The 18,322-nt window shown below is 43.6% G+C and overlaps 1 protein-coding gene across 1 annotated transcript in view; it reads left to right on the forward strand.

Moving 5' to 3' along the window:
- Window positions 1-10,577: 10,577 nt before the first annotated feature.
- LOC141110014 (phospholipase A2 inhibitor gamma subunit B-like) overlaps window positions 10,578-18,322 on the forward strand; it is a 32,516-nt gene continuing 24,771 nt past the window's right edge. The window contains exons 1-2 of the mRNA XM_073601261.1: window positions 10,578-10,736; window positions 15,576-15,698. Coding sequence (XP_073457362.1) covers window positions 10,685-10,736; window positions 15,576-15,698 — 175 coding nt within the window. The 5' untranslated portion in view covers window positions 10,578-10,684. The remainder of the gene's footprint in view (window positions 10,737-15,575; window positions 15,699-18,322) is intronic.

Consider the following 18,322-nt stretch of genomic DNA (forward strand, 5'->3'; position numbering starts at 1 on the left):
CAAAACTGGTAACCTGTAGACATTTTTAAACGTCGCCTATGGAGGTTTTTAGGTGTAAAAGTTTGTCGCCATTCAACGAGCGGGCGCAATTTTAAAGCGTGACATGTTGGGTATCAATTTACTCGGTGTAACATTATCTTTCACAATATAAAAAAAATTGGGCTAAATTTACTGTGGTCTTAATTTTTAATGCGCAAGTGCGCTTGTAAGACCGCTGCGCAAATACGTTGTGACAGAGCCATTTTAATCTCTAGGGTGTTAGAAAAAAAATATATAATGTTTGGGGGTTCTAAGTAATTTTCTAGCAAAAAAAAATGATTTTAACTTGTAAACAACAAGTGTCAAAAAGAGGCTCTGTCCTTAAGTGGTTAATTGAACAAGATGATGTTACGAGCTGATCGGTAGACGGTTGCTATGCACAGCTGTACCAGATTTTGCACTTTCCAGTCTTAGTAAATCCACCCCAAAGGGTCTGGTATTGAATTTGGGTCTTTTTTTTTTGTTTTTTATCTTATTCTTGTGCCCCTCTCTACTACACCTGAAGGATCTGGCGTAAATTTTGAAAAAGGAGGGGGGGAGGGTTACACTATTCCCACCCTTTCTTTACAATTCTTTGTCAATTGGGAATCCCAGGCTGACATATGGGCCGTTTGGAGATGATACCTATAGTTGCCAACAGTCCTGGTATGCCTGGTACATTCATGGAAATCAGACCGATGTCCCGGTCTGAGCCTGTCTCGGGCAAAATCCCTAAAAATAGCCTTTGTCATGGGCAGAGGCCTAGAGACTGTACCAAGGGGGGGGGGGGGGGGGTGTCTGATCCCCCATACAAAGCCTGCAGCACTACCCCGTATGGTGCATGGGCATGGTCGGATGGTTGCCAAAGGTGTCATCCCAGCCCGCCCACATAGTAAGCTGGGTGGGCTGGAAGTCAAGACTCGGGAGATTCTGGATCATGTAAAAATGGAGGGATGTAACCACAAACTTCAGCTTCCTATCAGCTGAGGAGGTAGCAGGACCCACGGAAGACTGGTGTGCATGGTGTATGTGTCCACTACTGCGGGAGTACCAGCAAGGGAGTGGAGGTTGTTCTTGCTCCTGTGACCACTGGAGAGAGGAAGGAAGGGATCCCCGATTCCGCACATCCATGTGAGTGGTGCGATGGTAGGAAAGATAATCTCAGCCTGGGCTCCCACCAGGCCACGTCTCCAACGCGTTTCGCTACGCCCCTCGGAGCTCAGTCATGGGGAATTTAGTCATCGGCTGAGGCGGGCTGCCCCGCTTTCCACCCCGCTTTCCATTACTTTCAGCTGGCTTCCTGTGCTGTGGCATGGAGCTGCTTGGCAAAGAAGCTACATTAGTGATTGAGGTGAGGAAGGAGAAAGAGTATAATGCCAAACTGCCATGTACTCAGAAACTGTGCCTGTCCCCTCCACTGTTCTGTCCCAGTGGCTTCCCTCCCAGCAGATAGGAACAGCCCAGCTCTGATCATAACCCCCCCTCTACTTCATCCCCACCCCAACTCTGCTCAACCCCCCTCTTCTCCTTCCCCCCAACTCAGTTTAACCCCCTCTTCTCCATCCCCACCCCAACTCTGCTCACCCCCCTCTTCTCCATCCCCACTCCAACTCTGCTCACCCCCCTCTTCTCCATCCACACCCCAACTCTCTCTCTCTCTTCCCCCCTATAGTTTTTTTCTTCCTCTCTTCCCGTATCTTTTTTCCTTTCTCTCTCCCTCCATCTTTTTTCTTTCTCTCTCTCCCTTTCTCTTTCTTTCTTCCTCCCTCCATCTTTCTCTCTTCCTCTCTTTCTCCCTCCCTCCATCCCTAGTTTTCTCTTTTCTTTCCCTATATATTACCACATTCTCCACTATGTAAGTAATCTCAGACTCTATTTAACCACACCATCTTTAAGCCACGCCCAATATTTAACGTGATTTAAACCACGCCCATTTTTCAGCACATCGCACTTCACATGCCGCATTTTTCCTCTCCTGCTAGACCATGCCTGCAAACGAATACCCCACCCGCTAATTAAAATAATACTCCGCTTACAGAAAAAAAGTGTCCCTAAAAAATTTTTGAGAATGTTGGCAAGTATGTAATACCTATAATTTAATTTTACAGATGGATATGATGACTGGACATTCAAGGGATGTACCACCAAACAAGTCTGCGATTATCTTAAGACCCATGGTGGATATGAAGTACATTTCATGAAGAAAGGCTCCGAGTTAAAATGTACTAACCCTAGGCACTAAAGGCCACATACAGGAGATGTGCTAAAATGATGTCATTAAAGGAGAATTCAGATTAAGGAAAAATTGCCTTATCTCTACTTGTCTCTTAAACAGCATTGTAAGAGTGGGATACTGTTCACTCCCATTGAATACCTGTGTTTGCCAGATAAAATTTCCATCCAAGATACACATTTTTTGTAGTGAAATTTCCGTGTGTGTGTTTAAAAAAAAAATATGTGCATGAATTTAAATCAGGGGTACATGGCAGTAAGGTTACGTCTGTGGGTGCAGGTATAAAGGTAATTGGTCCAGAAGGGCTGTGTTATGGCTGCAGGAGTCCAGAGGTAAAAATTAAAATGTATCAGTTCAAGCAGGTGGGTAAGGCTTAAATATGTAACTATTGAACTATATAACATTACCAGGTAAGTAGCATAATATATAAATATATATCGTAGAAATGGGCAAACTGTTCGGGCCGAGCATTGGTTTGGCCCCGAACAGCACCCATTTTGCAGGGCACTCGGTGGGATATTGGCCTGCCGAGCCCCCCACAATGCACTGCGTGCTGCACAGTGCATTCTAGGGCCCTGATTGGCTGAAGCAATGGTGCAAGGCTTTGCCCAATCAGGAAACAGAGCACAGTGAATAGCTGGGTGTTAAGGAGCAGGCCGGGAAACCACTGCGTCTTTACCAACGGATGAGCCATCAGCTGTCAGCGGACTTCCCCGCTGACAGCTGAGTGAATAAAAAATAAAAACGTTGCCAGCAATACAAAAATGTGAAAAAAAAAAGATGTGCGGGTCCCCCCAATCTATACATGTTGATGGGGACAAGGGCCTCTTCCCCACAACCCTGGGTAGTGGTTGTGGGGGTCTGCGGGCAGGGGGCTTTTTGGAATCTGGAAGCCCCCTTTAACAAGAGGACCCCCAAATTCTGCCCGCCATGTGGTGAAGATGGGGTGAAGACACGGTGAAGAGGACTTGCTGCAGGTGACTTGCTGAAGTTCAAACATCAGATTGGGGAAGAAAGGGGATTTAAGTGACTTTGAACGTGGCATGGTTGTTAGTGCCAGACGGGCTGGTCTGAGTATTTAAAAACTGCTGATCTACTGGGATTTTCAGACACAACCAACTCTCGGGTTTACAGAGAATGGTCCGAAAAAGAGAAAATATCCAGTGAGCGGAAGTTGTGTGGATAAAAATGCATGGTTTATGTCAGAGGTCATAGGATATAGGGCAGACTGGTTTGAGATGATAGAAAGGCAACAGTAACTCAAATAGCCACTTGCTACATCCAAGGTATGCAGAATACCATCTCTGAACGCACCACACATTGAATCTTGAAGCAGATGGGCTACAGCAGCAGAAGACCACATCGGGTGCCACTCCTGTCAGCTAAGAACAGGAAACTGAGGCTACAATTTGCACAGGATCACCATAATTGGATTTAAACAAAATGGTGCAACACTTAACAAGTATCACAAAGAGAGTGCAAATAAAGTCCTTGCCAAGTAAAAATTATCCTTAATTGAGTGAAAAAAAACACAGATGTGTAGAAAAAGTTCCAAACAAAATGAAATCCAGGTAACTGGTAATGAATCCATATGGTGAATCCCAAAAGGGACAAACATACAAATCCCAGTGGATCCCAGTGAATCACCACAGTGAGGACAAAATGGAAGCTTACCAGATGAAAATGACCCCCATTACAGAAAAGTCATAAAGGCTTTTGCAGATATAAGCTGGTTCCATAAAACCTCCAGTTTTCTCAGTACAGCCTCAGCAGGTCATAGTGTATGAAACATGAAAGAATGGATCCATCCTGCCTTGTATCAATGGTTCCGGCTGGTGGTGGTGTAATGGTGTGGGGGATATTTTCATGGCAAACTTTGGACCCCTTAGTACCAATTGAGCATTGTTTAAACTCCATGGCCTACCTGAGTATTGTTGATGACCATGTTCATCCCTTTATGACTACAGTGTACCCATCTTCTGATGGCTCCTTCCAGCAGGATAATGCACCATGTCACAAAGCTCCAATTATCTCACCACTGGTTTCTTGAACATGACAATGAGGTCACTGTACTCCAATGGCCTCCACAGTCACCAGATCTCAATCCAATATATTTTATTCTATCTTTTCATGTGACAACACTGAAGTAATGACACTTTGCTACAATGTAAAGTAGTGAGTGTACAGCTTGTATAACAGTGTAAATTTGCTGTCCCCTCAAAATAACTCAACACACAGCCATTAATGTCTAAACCGCGGACAACAAAAGTGAGTACACCCCTAAGTGAAAATATCCAAATTGGGCCCAAAGTGTCAATATTTTGTGTGGCCACCATTATTTTCCAGCACTGCCTTAACCCTCTTGGGCATGGAGTTCACCAGAGCTTCACAGTTTGCCACTAGAGTCCTCTTCCACTCCTCCATGATGACATCACAGAGCTGGTGGATGTTAGAGACCTTGCGCTCCTCCACCTTCCATTTGCCCCAGAGATGCTCAATAGGGTTTAGGCCTGGAGACATTCTTGGCCAGTCCATCACAGTTTTCACACACATAGGTTGGACTTGATGGTCTTGTGTCTTTTTTCAACCTCACCTATTATGTAACTATGTAACTATATATCACCTTTACCCTCAGCTTATTTAGCAAGGCAGTGGTCATCTTGGAGGTGTGTTTGGGGTCGTTAATATGTTGGAATACTGCCCTGCAGCACAAGTCTCTGGTGTCTCAAGGTCTCTAACATTCACCAGCTCTGTGATGTCGTCATGGAGGAGTGGAAGAGGACTCCAGTGGCAACCTGTGAAGCTCTGGTGAACTCCATGCCCAAGAGAGTTAAGGAAGTGCTGGAAAATAATGGTGGCCACACAAAATGTTGACACTTTGGGCCCAATTTGGACATTTTCACTTAGGGATATACTGACTTTTGTTTGCCCGCGGTTTAGACATTAATGGCTGTGTGTTGAGTTATTTTGAGGGGACAGCAAATTTACACTGTTTTCCAAGCTGTACACTCACTACTTTACATTGCAGCAAAGTGTTATTTCTTCAGTGTTGTCACATGAAAAGATAGAATAAAATATATTGGATTGAGATCTGGTGACTGTGGAGACCATTGCAGTACAGTTACCTCATTGTTATGTTCAAGAAACCAGTGGTGAGATGATTGGAGCTTTGTGACATGGTGCATTATCCTGCTGGATGGAGCCATCAGAAGATGGGTACACTGTCACTGTCACAGTCATAAAGGGATGGACATGGTCGGCAACAATACTCAGGTAGGCCGTGCCATTTAAATGATGGTCAGTTGGTACTAAGGGGCCCAAAGAAAATATCCCCCCACACCATTACACCACCACCACCAGACTGAACCGTTGATACAAGGCAGGATGGAGCCATGCTTTCATGTTTCATACACTATGACCTGCTGAGACTGTAGTGAGAAAAGTGTAGTGTAGTGTTTTTTATTTCTGTTTAGTGTCGTATAACACCTCTAGTCATAGCTTATTACATTGTACACTCCATAGCGCAGTTTTTCTCCTTTTACTTTTAAATCACAATTAATAAATGAGGGCAAATAAAGTCAAGTCATATTAAGTGTGATCATTTATTTAAAGGGTTGGTTCACCTTTATCAAAAAATTGCCTATACAGGTAATAGGCACCTGTAGATAAAAATAACCTCTGCAGCTTTAACTTGCGTAGGATAATGCCCTTGCTATATTTGTAGGCCATTAACCAAAATGCCCCTCTTACAGCTATTGGTATAGACCTTTTATCTACCTCACGAAGCCTGACTGGAAAACGCCCAGAGATGGCATCACCCCATCCTGCCTTATTGCTAGAATTTTGTCAAGACACCCCCAGCTGATTCAAACCCCTGTGCATGTGTTTTCTCCCCTCCTTCGCAATAGCTCTGAACTCAGTAATGCCACAATGGATGAGAAGGTGAACCACCTGCATGCAATTGTTTAAGAGCTCGCTCCTGTGATGGTGGATGTGAGCAGTATAGGCTGGGAGAGTCTTCACAACATCATAGCAACAAAACAGGACAGGATAATACCATCTCTGGGAGATTTCCAGCCCTTCAGGAGGTAGTTAAAAGGCCTACACCGACAGCAAGGCCATTATCCAACGTCAGTCAAAGCTGCACTGTTTGTTTTTATCTATAGGCACCTCCTACCTGCATAGGAACTTTATTGGTTAAAGTGAACTAAACCTTTAAATATATATATTCATTTCAAAGTCGCCCTACAGGAAGCTCCCCATTGCAACAGAAAAAAAAATTGTATTCATTCCAGATATGGAAAATGGGGGATGCTATTGGTTTGACAAAGGGGCGGGTTCCTAAAACGCAAAACCACACCCCATTTACAGAGTTATGCCATCACCGAGTGGAGCCAATTGTTGCCGAGTGGGCAGAGGAGACCCAGAAGCCATCACACAAGCCGGACAGCTTGCTTTCTAGCTCCCAGCACAACGACGGTTCTCTCCTTCATCCATTCAGCAGCTTCCCAGCCAAACTCTTTTATGCCCATCAACAGTTCACACTCAGATGGAGGTACCCTCTCCCTCTTGTTCTTATATGTGCATTAGGTTGACTCAGGACCTTTTCTAGGGGAGCTGCTACCATTTTCATTAGTGACTTTTTCTCTAGACTGCCACTCTCTATTTGCTACCTACTCTTGGCATCAGAGGGGTCACATCAGTGCTGGTTTGGACAAGTCAGGTCATTGAGGGGCTGATTTACTAAACTCAAGTAGATTATCCACTTTGCAAGGGAAGTTTCCCTGTCCAGGCAAATAGCATGCACTGTTCTCGTTGTGCCTCCTGGGATATGCACGTCACATATCACAGGAGCATAGTCTTTCATTCACAAGAGAGGAGGGGGTAGACCTAGCAGCACATCGTCAGGAGGCCTACTGACTGAACCTGGAAGAGCCAGCAGCCTCCCGATTATGTCACAAAGAACATAGCAGTGCAGGACCAAACTGTGGCAGAAGACAAGAGGATCTCAGCAGAGGCGTAACTAGAACCATCCTGGCCCCAGTGCAAGAAACCATGTATGGCCCCCCTGACCTCTGGTTCTAGGGCCTTTCCCACTGATCCCGGGGTCCTTTTCTTCCATAACAGGGCCCTTTATTATGGTCCTGCAGCGGGACCCCTTCCTACCATCTTGAGTAGGGTTGCCACCTTTTCTTCAAACCTAACCCGAAGTGGCACACAGCAAATTCTTTTTAGTAGTATACACTATACATATATTTTGTGATTAAATAACCATTGTAATTATATTTATTCACAAGAAATCCCCCCCCCCTTACACCAGAGTCCACAGAGTTCCATTTTACATCTGAATACGCAAAGTTTCCCATTTACGCCTGAATCCACAGAGTTCCTCTATACATCTGAACTTGCAGAGTTCCTTTACACTGTAAGAAGGGACTGTAAGGGGGGATTTCTGCAGACCCTGATATAAGGAAGAACTCTGGGGACTTTGATTTAAGGAAGAACCCTGAGAACTCTGATGTAAGGGGGAACACTGAAGACTGTGGTATAAAGAGTAACTCTGATATAAGGGGGTCTCTGATAACTGGAATGTGGATGGGGCCACAGACACACACAAGAGGAGAGGGGCAGGAGGAGGAGGAGCAGATCCTTCTCTCTCTCTTTCCTCTCCTGTCCATGCGAGGAGGGGGGTGGGCTGTCAGCGCTGGGTCTGGGCAGTGTGAGAGAGAGTGTAATAGACACACTTTGCTCATCACTCGTCATCAACTTCAGCAAGCAACCCTGGAGCAGATTTCAAAAGGGTCCTGTGCGTGTTTGGGTCCGGTTCAAGTGCAAATTCAGGCAAAAATGCGGACCTGAATCGCACCTGAACTGGTGAACAGACACTCACTGGACCCCAGACACGAACCCACGGCTGCACATATGTGAACCCGACCTAAGTATGACGTGTTTGTTTGTAAACGTTAAATTAAAAAAAACAATCACTTTAAGAACACCTTATTAGACACAGCAATCCATGTATCCGGAGTGGGGTCACTGATATATCCAGTTAGATGTAAGGACATCACAGACTGCTCCCACTCCACGTGTTTCATCAAAAAACAACTTTCTCAGGAATGGCATCTGTGCTGTCATCAGGGGAACATTATATCTAACAAAAAGACCTCCTCCTTCCTGTCACAATTAACTCCTCAGTCTCCCAATAGAATTTCATACTTCCAATGGAAGAAACCTTGCAATCATTTGAAATGAGCTGGGCTATACTGTTACAGCTATTATAGCGTATAACCTTTTTTACTGCTTCAGGGGGTTAATACACGTTTCCAGCGGCTGCAGCTTCCGGATTGCTTCCACACACCCCGATATGTGCTGACCCCCCCCCCCATGCGCATGCTCTTCCGCCATGCCTCCTGGGCTCTGCATGCATCAGTGGACACAGAACCAGCATGGTAGGTACCACTGTGTATAGGGGAGGGAGAGCAGTGAACATCCATCTGCTGATCTCTCCTTCCTGTTAATGCAACATTTAAAACATTACTTCCAGGTCTTGGTGTCACTTTCCCCACCCAGTGTGGCCAGGAAAGAAGTTAACGGAGTACGATCTGTGCATTGAGTTAATTGGAGGACAGGTTTCTTTGAGAACCTTATAGTCTCATTAACAGAATCTGGCACCAAAAAAATGCATCACATAGGGGACATTTTGTCCCCTATCTCATGAAAAAAAAGTTTAGCAAAACTTTTTAGTAAAAAAAGTTTAGTAAAGATTTTTGGTGCCCCAACCCCATACACAAATATACGAATGTAAATGCACGCCTTGGGGGCGCCTACCCCTGAAAACATCAATTGCGCTACACAAGTTGCACACTGTTGCACTGATATTGTGTGACATAAAAAATTGCAACTAGCACTATTTTATTCTCCAGGAGTCTAATGCCCCGTACACACGATCTTTTTCTGACAACAAATGTTGGATGTGAGCTTGTTGGCTGAAAGCCCGACCGTATTTACGCTCCATCGAACATTTGTTATCGGACTTTCCGCCAACAAATGTTGGCTAGCAAGTTCTCAAATTTTAGGCCAACAAAACTTTGTTGTCGGAATTTCCGATTGTGTGTACACAAGTCTGACGCACAAAAGTTCACGCACGTTCGGAATCAAGCAGAAGGAGCCGCACTGGCGATTGAACTTTTTTTTTCGGCTCATCGTAACGTCTTGTACGTCACCGCATTCCCACGTTTGTAATTGTTGGCCAACATTTGTGTGACCGTGTGTATGCAAGACAATTTGGAGCCAACATCCTTCGAACAAAAATCCACGGTTTTGTTGTTGGAATGTCCGATCGTGTGTACGGGGCATAATGCCATGTACACACGGGCGGACTTTTCGACCGGACTGGTCCAACGGGACGAATCCGTCGGACGATCCGACTGTGTGTGGGCTTCATCGGACCTGCAGCGGACTTTTTCAGTCGAAAATCAGAGGGACTTTATATTTGGAACATGTTTCAAATCTTTCAGACGGACTTGAGTCCGGTCGAAAAAAATCCGCTCGTCTGTATGCTAGTCCGACGGACGAAATCCGACGCTAGGGCAGCTATTGGCTACTGGCTATCAACTTCCTTATTGTAGTCCAGTCGTACGTCATCACGTACGAATCTGTCGGACTTTGGTGTGATCGTGTGCGTGCAAGTCTGTTCTTTCGGAAGGCCGTTGGAAGTCCGTCAAAAAGACCGTCGAACCTTTGATGCCGAAAAGTCCGCCTGTGTGTACACGTCATTAGAGTGTCTGCTTTCATATAGCATATTTGGGGGTATTATGTAATCTTCAGCCCTAAAAATTGTTTTTTAAACATGCAAAAAAAAAAAAAAACAAAACGCAAAAACGGCTCTGGCAGTGAAAGGGTTCATATATCCTTAGATAACTGTGTCCACCTGACAATTATTTTGTACTTGCACACCCATTTTCTATTGCAATGACGCATTTGAAATGTCCCAGAATAAATGCACTGCCTTATTATTAGGTACAAATAGGAGCTCTAGTGAGAATGAATAAGCACACCGAGTCCGGTGTTCTCTCTCTTACATTTTTGGTCGCAACATGACAAAATGTTGGAAAATGGCAAGGGGTATGAATACTTTTTCAAGGCACTGTAAGTAAATGGTCACCTAAATCTCTTCTCCTTTCACTGAACCAACTGCACTACCTGTATTGTTTTACATAATTATTATAATGTTAAATATAGCTTTAGATAATTGCGTCCACCTGTCCCTGACAATTATCTTGTGATTGCACACCCACTTTTTAATAGAATTCTTCATTTCAAATGCGCCAGTTTTAAAGGTTATTATTAGGTACAAATAAGTGCTCTAGTGAGATTGGATAAACATTCTGGGTCCAGTGTTCTCTCTCCAGCGCCATCGGGATCACATCGACCATGAAGACTCTGCTGAGCCTTATACTGGTCATCTTAATCTCTGTTACTACAGGTGAGACTTACTGGGGGGTTCCACATGACCATGCATGATTTTCCTTACGACCTTTTTCGAAAAATGTTTCTATAATGCAAGGAGCAAATTAAGCATAAAGAAAAAGAAAATAGTTTTTTAGCTTTACTACACAGCAAGTGTATTTTCAAGTATTCCAAAGAAGAGACAACCATAAAATGAACTTGCAAAGTAATTCTAGAACATTCTACTCAAACCTAATGCCGCGTACACACGAGCAGACTCTTCGACCGGACTGGTCCGACAGTCTATCCGACGGACTTTCGACGGACTTCCAAAGGACTTTCTGAATGAACGGACTTGCCTACACACAATCACACCAAAGTCCGACGGATTCGTAGGTGATGACGTACGACCGGACTACAATAAGGAAGTTGATAGCCAGTAGCTAATAGCTGCCCTAGCGTCGGTTTTTGTCCGTCGGACTAGCATACAGACGAGCGGACTTTTCGATAGGAACTGGGTCCGGCGGAGTTCCGACGTAAAGATTTGAAAAGAGAAAATCATTTATTGGTAGCTTTTCAGCTGAGTTGTTTTTGTTGGTGCTCCCAAGGAGCAATAACCTAAGAATGAACAGAATGCATGCAGGTTGATTCAGCTGTTTATTTCAGCAGTATCTCTAAAATCAGTTTCTACTGTTTTTAGCAGAAACTGCTGAAAGGATTTGTAGTAAAAAAAATGAAAGGACTTTTATTTTCTTGCCTATCCTTTAGGGATACAATGTAACAGGTACGGGGGACAGCAGGGTAGGTTATAGTCTGTAAGGAGGGGGTGAAGCACTGTTCTTGGATTACAAGCTCCCTGTTCATTTTGTGTTTATTTCTCTAAAGCATACTGTAGAACGGGTAAAATAAGTATTGAACATGTCACCATTTTTCTAGGTAAATATATCTCTAAAAGGTGATATTGACATGAAATTTTCCCCACATGTTGGTAACAACCCATAAAATTACTATTATTATTTTACACAATTTATATAGCGCCAACAGTTTATGCAGCGCTTTACAATGTAGAGGGGGGGTTAGCACAATTACAATACAGTTCAATACAGAAGGGACAGGAGGGACCGGCTCATAATGCTTACTTTCTAAAGGGAGGGGGTGGTGGTACAAAAGGTAATAGATGCGGGGAATGATTTGATGGGGGTGACTCAGGGACAGTTGTTAGGTCGATGTGGGATAGGCTTCCCTGAATAAGTGAGTTTTCAGGGATCTCTTAAAGGTGGACAGGTTAGGGGCTGATCGGATATACCGGGGCAGGGAGTTCCAGAGGATGGGAGAGGTTCTGGAGAAGTCCTGAAGACTAGCATGGGAGGAGGTAACAAGGGAGCTAGAGAGCAGGAGGTCCTGGGAGGAGCAGAGGTGACGATTTGGGCGATATCTGCAGATGAGGTTGGTGATGTAGCTGGGGGCGATGTTGTGGATGGCCTTGTATGTTGTGGTTAGTATTTTGAATTTTATACGGTGGGGTAGGGGAAGCCAGTGAAGGAATTGGCAGAGAGGGGCAGCAGTCACGGATCGTTTAGTGAGGTGTATTAGTCTAGCAGCAGCATTCATAATAGACTGAAGGGGAGACAGCCTGCGTAAGGGTAGGCCATTGACAGAGTTGCAGTAGTCAAGGCGGGAAATAATCAAGGAGTGAATAAGTTGCTTTGTGGTGTCGTTAGTCAGGAAGGGTCGAGTTCTGGAGATGTTGCGGAGGTTAAGATGGCAGGATTTAGCCAGTGATTGGAGGTGGGGGCTGAAGGAGAGGTCAGAGTCAAGGAAGGATTACACCCAGCACCCTGGCATGTGTGGAGGGACCAATGGTTATGCTGTTCATCTTAATGGTAAAGTCATGGGGGGGGGGGGCAGGAAGGAGGAAATATAACAAGCTCAGTTTTAGAAAGATTGAGTTTGAGAAAGTGGTGTCACATCCATACCCATATGTTATTCAGTACGTTTGAGATACGTGAGGAGATCGAGGGGGTAAGTTGAGGAGCGGAGAGAAAATCCATACATACAAAGAAACCAAAACAAATACATTCAGAAATTAAGTTATGTGTAATGAAATGGAAAAAATATTGAACACGCTAACTGAAATTTATTTAATACTTGGTACAAAATCCTTTGCTAGTAAAGACAGCTTCAAGACACCTCCTGTATGGAGAAACTAGTCACATGCGTTGCTCAGGTGTGACTTTGGCCCATTCTTCTACACATACGGTCTTCAAATCTTGAAGGTTCGGTGGGCCTCTTCTATGAACTCTTTTCTTTCCACAGATATTCTATTGGATTCAAGTCAAGTGATTGGCTGGGCCATTCTAGCAGCTTTATTTTCTTTCCTTGAAACCAATTGAGAGTGTCCTTGGCTTTGTGTTTGGGATCGTTGTCTTGCTAAAATGTCCACCTTCGTTTCATCTTCATCATCCTGATAGATGGCAGCAGATTTTTATCAAGAATGTCTTGGTACATTTTTCCATTCATCCTCCTTTCAATAATATGAAGTTTGCCAGTACCGTATGCTGAAAAACAACCCCACACCATGATGTTCCCACCTCCAAACTTCACTGTTGGTATTGGGGTGTTTTTGGGGTGATGTGCCGTTTGACCTCCAAACAGGGTGTGTATTATGGTATCCAAAGAGTTCGATTTTGGTCTCATCTGACCAGACTATATTCTCCCCAGTATATCACAGGCTTGTCTAAATGTTGTGCAGCAAACGTTAAACAAGCTTCAACATGCTTTTTCTTCAGCAATGGAGTCTTGCGTGGTGAGCGTGCATACAGGCCATGGTGGTTGAGTGTCATATTTATTGTTTTCTTTTAAACACTTGTACCTGCTAATTCCAGGTCTTTCTGAAGCTCTCCACAAGTTGTCCTTGGCTCTTGGACAACTCTTCTGATAATTCTTTTCACTCTTCTGTCAGAAATCTTGTGAGGAACACCTGGTTGTGGCCGGTTTATGGTGAAGTTATGTTCTTTCCACTTTCAGATTATGGCCCCAAAAGTGCTCACTGGAACATTCAGAAGTTTAGAAATCCTTCTGTAACCAATGCCATCAGAATGCTTTGCAACAATAAGGTTGTGAAGGTCTTAAAGGAGCTTTTTGCTTTTACCCATTATGAGATGTTTCTTGTGTGACACCTTAGTAATGAGACACCTTTTTATAGGCCATCAGTTGAGACTGAACCAGATGATATTAATTTGCACTGACAAGGGGCAAGATTTCTTTCTAATTACTGATAGATTTTAGCTGGTGTCTTGGCTTTCCATGTCTTTTTGCACCTCCCTTTCTTCATGTGTTCCATATTTTTTCCCTGTGTCATTCCATTTTATTACACAACTTCACTTCTGAACTTATTTGTTTTGGTTTCTTTGTATGTATGGATTGCATCGGTTGTTACCGACATATGGTGAAAATTTCATGTCAATAGCACCTTTAGGCCTCATGCATACTGGACATTATAAAAAAACCCAGTAGCTTTAGCTGTAAAAAGCTGTAGCTGTAGAATGAGTTTTTCAGCATTTTTGCAGCAGCGTTTTTCAGCGTTTTTTAGGTTTTTTTTTAAACAAAACTATACTCCCACAAAAGCTTATGTCTCAAAAACACTGATAAATGATTTCCATGCCAGAAAACGCCCCTGCCAAAAACTGTTGATAACAGCCTATGTGTGCATGGACACATAGGATAACATGATGGGGAGTTTACTGGCTGCAGGAAAAAATACCTGAAGCCAAAAACAGCAGCTGTGTGCATGAGGCCATAGAAATATATTTACCTAGGAAAATGAGTGACGTGTTCAATACTTAGGGCCTCATGCACACTGGACATTTTTACAGCTGCTGTTTTTGGCTTCATGTCCATGCAGCCTTAGGCTGTTATCAGCGTTTTCTGGGTGGAAAAAAAACCCAGAACTAGTGAGTTTTGAGAGGAGTTTTTCAGCTGTAAAAACGCTCTAATGCCCCGTACACACGGTCGGATTTTCCGACGGAAAATGTGTGATAGGACCTTGTTGTCGGAAATTCCGACCGTGAGTAGGCTCCATCACACATTTTCCATCGGATTTTCCGACACACAAAGTTGGAGAGCAGGTTATAAAATGTTCCGACAACAAAATTCGTTGTCGGAAATTCCGATTGTGTGTACACAAATCCGATGGACAAAGTGCCACGCATGCTCAGAATAAATAAAGAGATGAAAGCTATTGGCTACTGCCCCGTTTATAGTCTCGACATACGTGTTTTACGTCACCGCGTTTAGAACGATCGGATTTTCCGACAACTTTGTGTGACCGTGTGTATGCAAGACAAGTTTGAGCCAACATCTGTCGGAAAAAATCCTAGGATTTTGTTGTCGGAATGTCCGAACAAAGTCCGACCGTGTGTACAGGGCATAACTCTGAAAAAAGCTTAAAACCGCCAAAAAATGCTGAAAAACTTGACTATTCTGCATTTATCAGCATTTTTGAGCCATAAGTTTTGTGGGAGTATAATTTTGTTAAACAAAGCTAGAAAACGCAACAGCTAAAAAACGCTGCTGCAAAAACGCTGAAAAACTGCTTCTACAGCTTTCCACAGCTACAGCTTTCTACAGCTAAAGCTACTGGCTTTTTTATAATGTCCAGTATGCATGAGGCCTTATTGTACCCACTGTGTATTAGTGAAATATACCCTATTGAAGTTGATAAAGCCTTCTGTTTCTTCCAAAGCCCCTGCATAATCCATAATCACTTGTGATATTGATATAATTTGTCACATTATAAATCACTAACATTCTGTAATGTCTTTACAGCTCCTTAATTTCTAGAAATGATTAATACACGGTCTTCCTTATATTACAGAGGCTGCTCTTGTCTGCCATCATTGTGAGAGTTTCCTGACATCGACCTGTATCTCCTTAACCAGTGAGACCTGCCCCACAGATGTCACAAAATGTTACGCTAACGTTATAATGGAGAAAATTGGTAACCTAAATAAGATCTCTTTCTTAAAGTGACACTAAACTCTGATTAAAAAAAATATATTCTGAATAATAAACTGACGAGGGGGACAACCTTGTGGACCATACCTCTACCTTTCAACCCTTTTTCTTCTTTCTCTTTCCTTTTCTCCACCTTACGATTAAAGCTCATTATCAGAATTTATTTGACCTATATACACTCTACTTGTAAACAATATGTATAGTAGGTATAAATCATTTAAATACCTACAAAAGTAACTAAGGAAATGATATATATCTTTAATTTAGGTTTACGTGAACCCAACGTTTAATATTTGAAATTTCATGATATTTACCTATATAAACCCTACTGTAAAACAATGAGCTTACTTTATAGATCCTTGTAAACTTACTTTATGTATCTTTATAACATTGTATACTCAATAAACTTCTTTTGACAAGAAAAAAATATATTCTATTCAAGTATGCTTATTCAAAAAAGTATTTTCTATTGCTCTCAACCTCCTGCAAATCTCCAAATTCCTTCTTTTTTTTTTGCCTCTACTATCTGACTTCCTGTTAGGTGGCTACGTTCATTCTCCATGGTCCCGCTCATAAGCGTGCACACTGGGTGGGCTGGGTGGGCGTGGGAACACCCTAATCACTCGTGCACATCGCTATCAGGCTCTTCTAAATTCAGCAGGGGGGGGGGGGCGGCAGTAGAGAAAGGAGTCGGACTAACACATTTTGGGCACCCTCCGCCCTGCAGCTAAAACTTCCCAGGTCCCATTTTTCAGCTAAGGACCTGTGTGATCTACAGCACTGCAGTTCTGATAATTAAAATAAAGTCCCGGTCTCTTCTATATCAATCCTCCAAGCAGGCCAGGGCTTTAATATACTTGTCTGAACTGCAGTGGAGTAGATCACTCCGCCTGTATCTAAAAGTGTTTAAATAGTCCTCTTTCTGCCATGGAACACGTTGCACAGCTCGGTTCCCAAGTAGAAGGGACGCTACTGGTCCCGGGCTCTCAGCTCAGGAGGATGCTTCCAAAAAGGCACTGCACCCTGTTCCTGGGCCGCAGGTAAAGGGAGCCAACTGGACCAGGTGCTGGTGAAGACAGCGGGTTACCGCCTGTCCAGCATTCACCTGCGAGGGCTCCCCGCCGGGCTACCGGCTGCTCTACTTTCCCACCAGCTGCTGAGGGGATTGTTTCAGGATGGAGAGCGAGGAAGGGCCCTTCTTTTTCTGAAAGAACAGAGTGAGTGATCAGTACCGATCACTGACTCTGTTCACTCATAACTGAGCACAGTAAACTGTGTTTACTATGCATCAGTTTATGAATGGACAGGAGCCTCTGTCTCCCGTCCATTCATCTGCAGTGCAGCTGGGGCTACAGAGGAAGGAACTGAGGAATGTTTCCTCAGTCCCTTTCTCTGTCTAAAAGGTGAAACATCAAAGGTCTGATACTTCATCAAAGCCCTCCCAAAATATATATATTGTAAAAACTACTAAAAATAAAATTGTAAAACAATAAAAACTACTGACACTGTGGAAAAAGCCCTGGTCCTGGTGGTTTCACAGCTCATTATAATAAAACTTTTGTTAATATTTTGACTCCACATCTTTTGAAAACTTTGGAAATTTCTGTGAGCGGATAAAAGACCACGTATTAATCTCCAAAAACTTACACGCCCAAAACAAATTGGGGGAATTGGGTTTCCCAATATTAAGAATTATCATTTTGCATCTCATCTCACGAGAATTATTAATTGGCACTGTAACGCAGCTATTAAAGATTGGGTAGATTTAGAGAATTTTTAAAAAAAAGATTGCCGCGCTAATAACTTGTGAACAATATCATAACTGAATAATAATGATCAGTCCATAAAGTGTCCAAAAATGAAGAAATCCTTGAAATCGTGTCACGTGGGGTAATAGATGACAGAAACACCCAAAGTGCACCTTCCACTGTGAAAACAAAAGATGTGCCCTTACCGGATAGCTAGACTCCACGGCATAAGAGCCTAGTAAGACATAGATTCACACATTATGGAGGATCCATCCAACGGAAACACCTGGTGCAGAAATGGCTACAGCCGGAGTCCCTGTCTGCGCCACAAATAGTGGAGCGTGTGGTCAGGGACCGATTCATGAGGTCGTTGCCAATTCCGCTGCAGAAGTGGGTGAGTCAAAGAGACCCCAAGTCAGCAGACAACCAGGTGGAGCTCATTGAGAGATACTTTGCTGCAGAGAGCCTGGTCACCATCCCTACACCTGCACGGACTTTCCACCCAAAGCCACGCTCCCCTCATGCAACCAGTAAGACTGTTCCAGGGGAAGTGGGTGGTAAGCATTGCACGGAGATAGAGGGAGGATTTTTGGTGCCAGGAGTGAAGTTTGGCGACATCAGGTGTTTCCGTTGCCAAGAACTGGGACATGTTGCAGCAAAACTGTCCATTGACAGATGAACCCATGCAGTGTGACGTATCTATTAGAAAGCAGTCTTTGTTTGATGCTGTTTCATGCATTGCAGCCCCAAATGTAGGAAAACACATGTGCCAAATGACTGTTAATAATAAGCCTATTATGGCCTTGCTGGACTCTGGAAGTCTAATGACTTTGGTTAAAGCTGAGATGGTTGAAACTGA

This window comes from Aquarana catesbeiana, linkage group LG10 (genome assembly GCF_042186555.1).
Source record: "Aquarana catesbeiana isolate 2022-GZ linkage group LG10, ASM4218655v1, whole genome shotgun sequence".
Taxonomy (NCBI): Eukaryota; Metazoa; Chordata; class Amphibia; order Anura; family Ranidae; genus Aquarana; species Aquarana catesbeiana.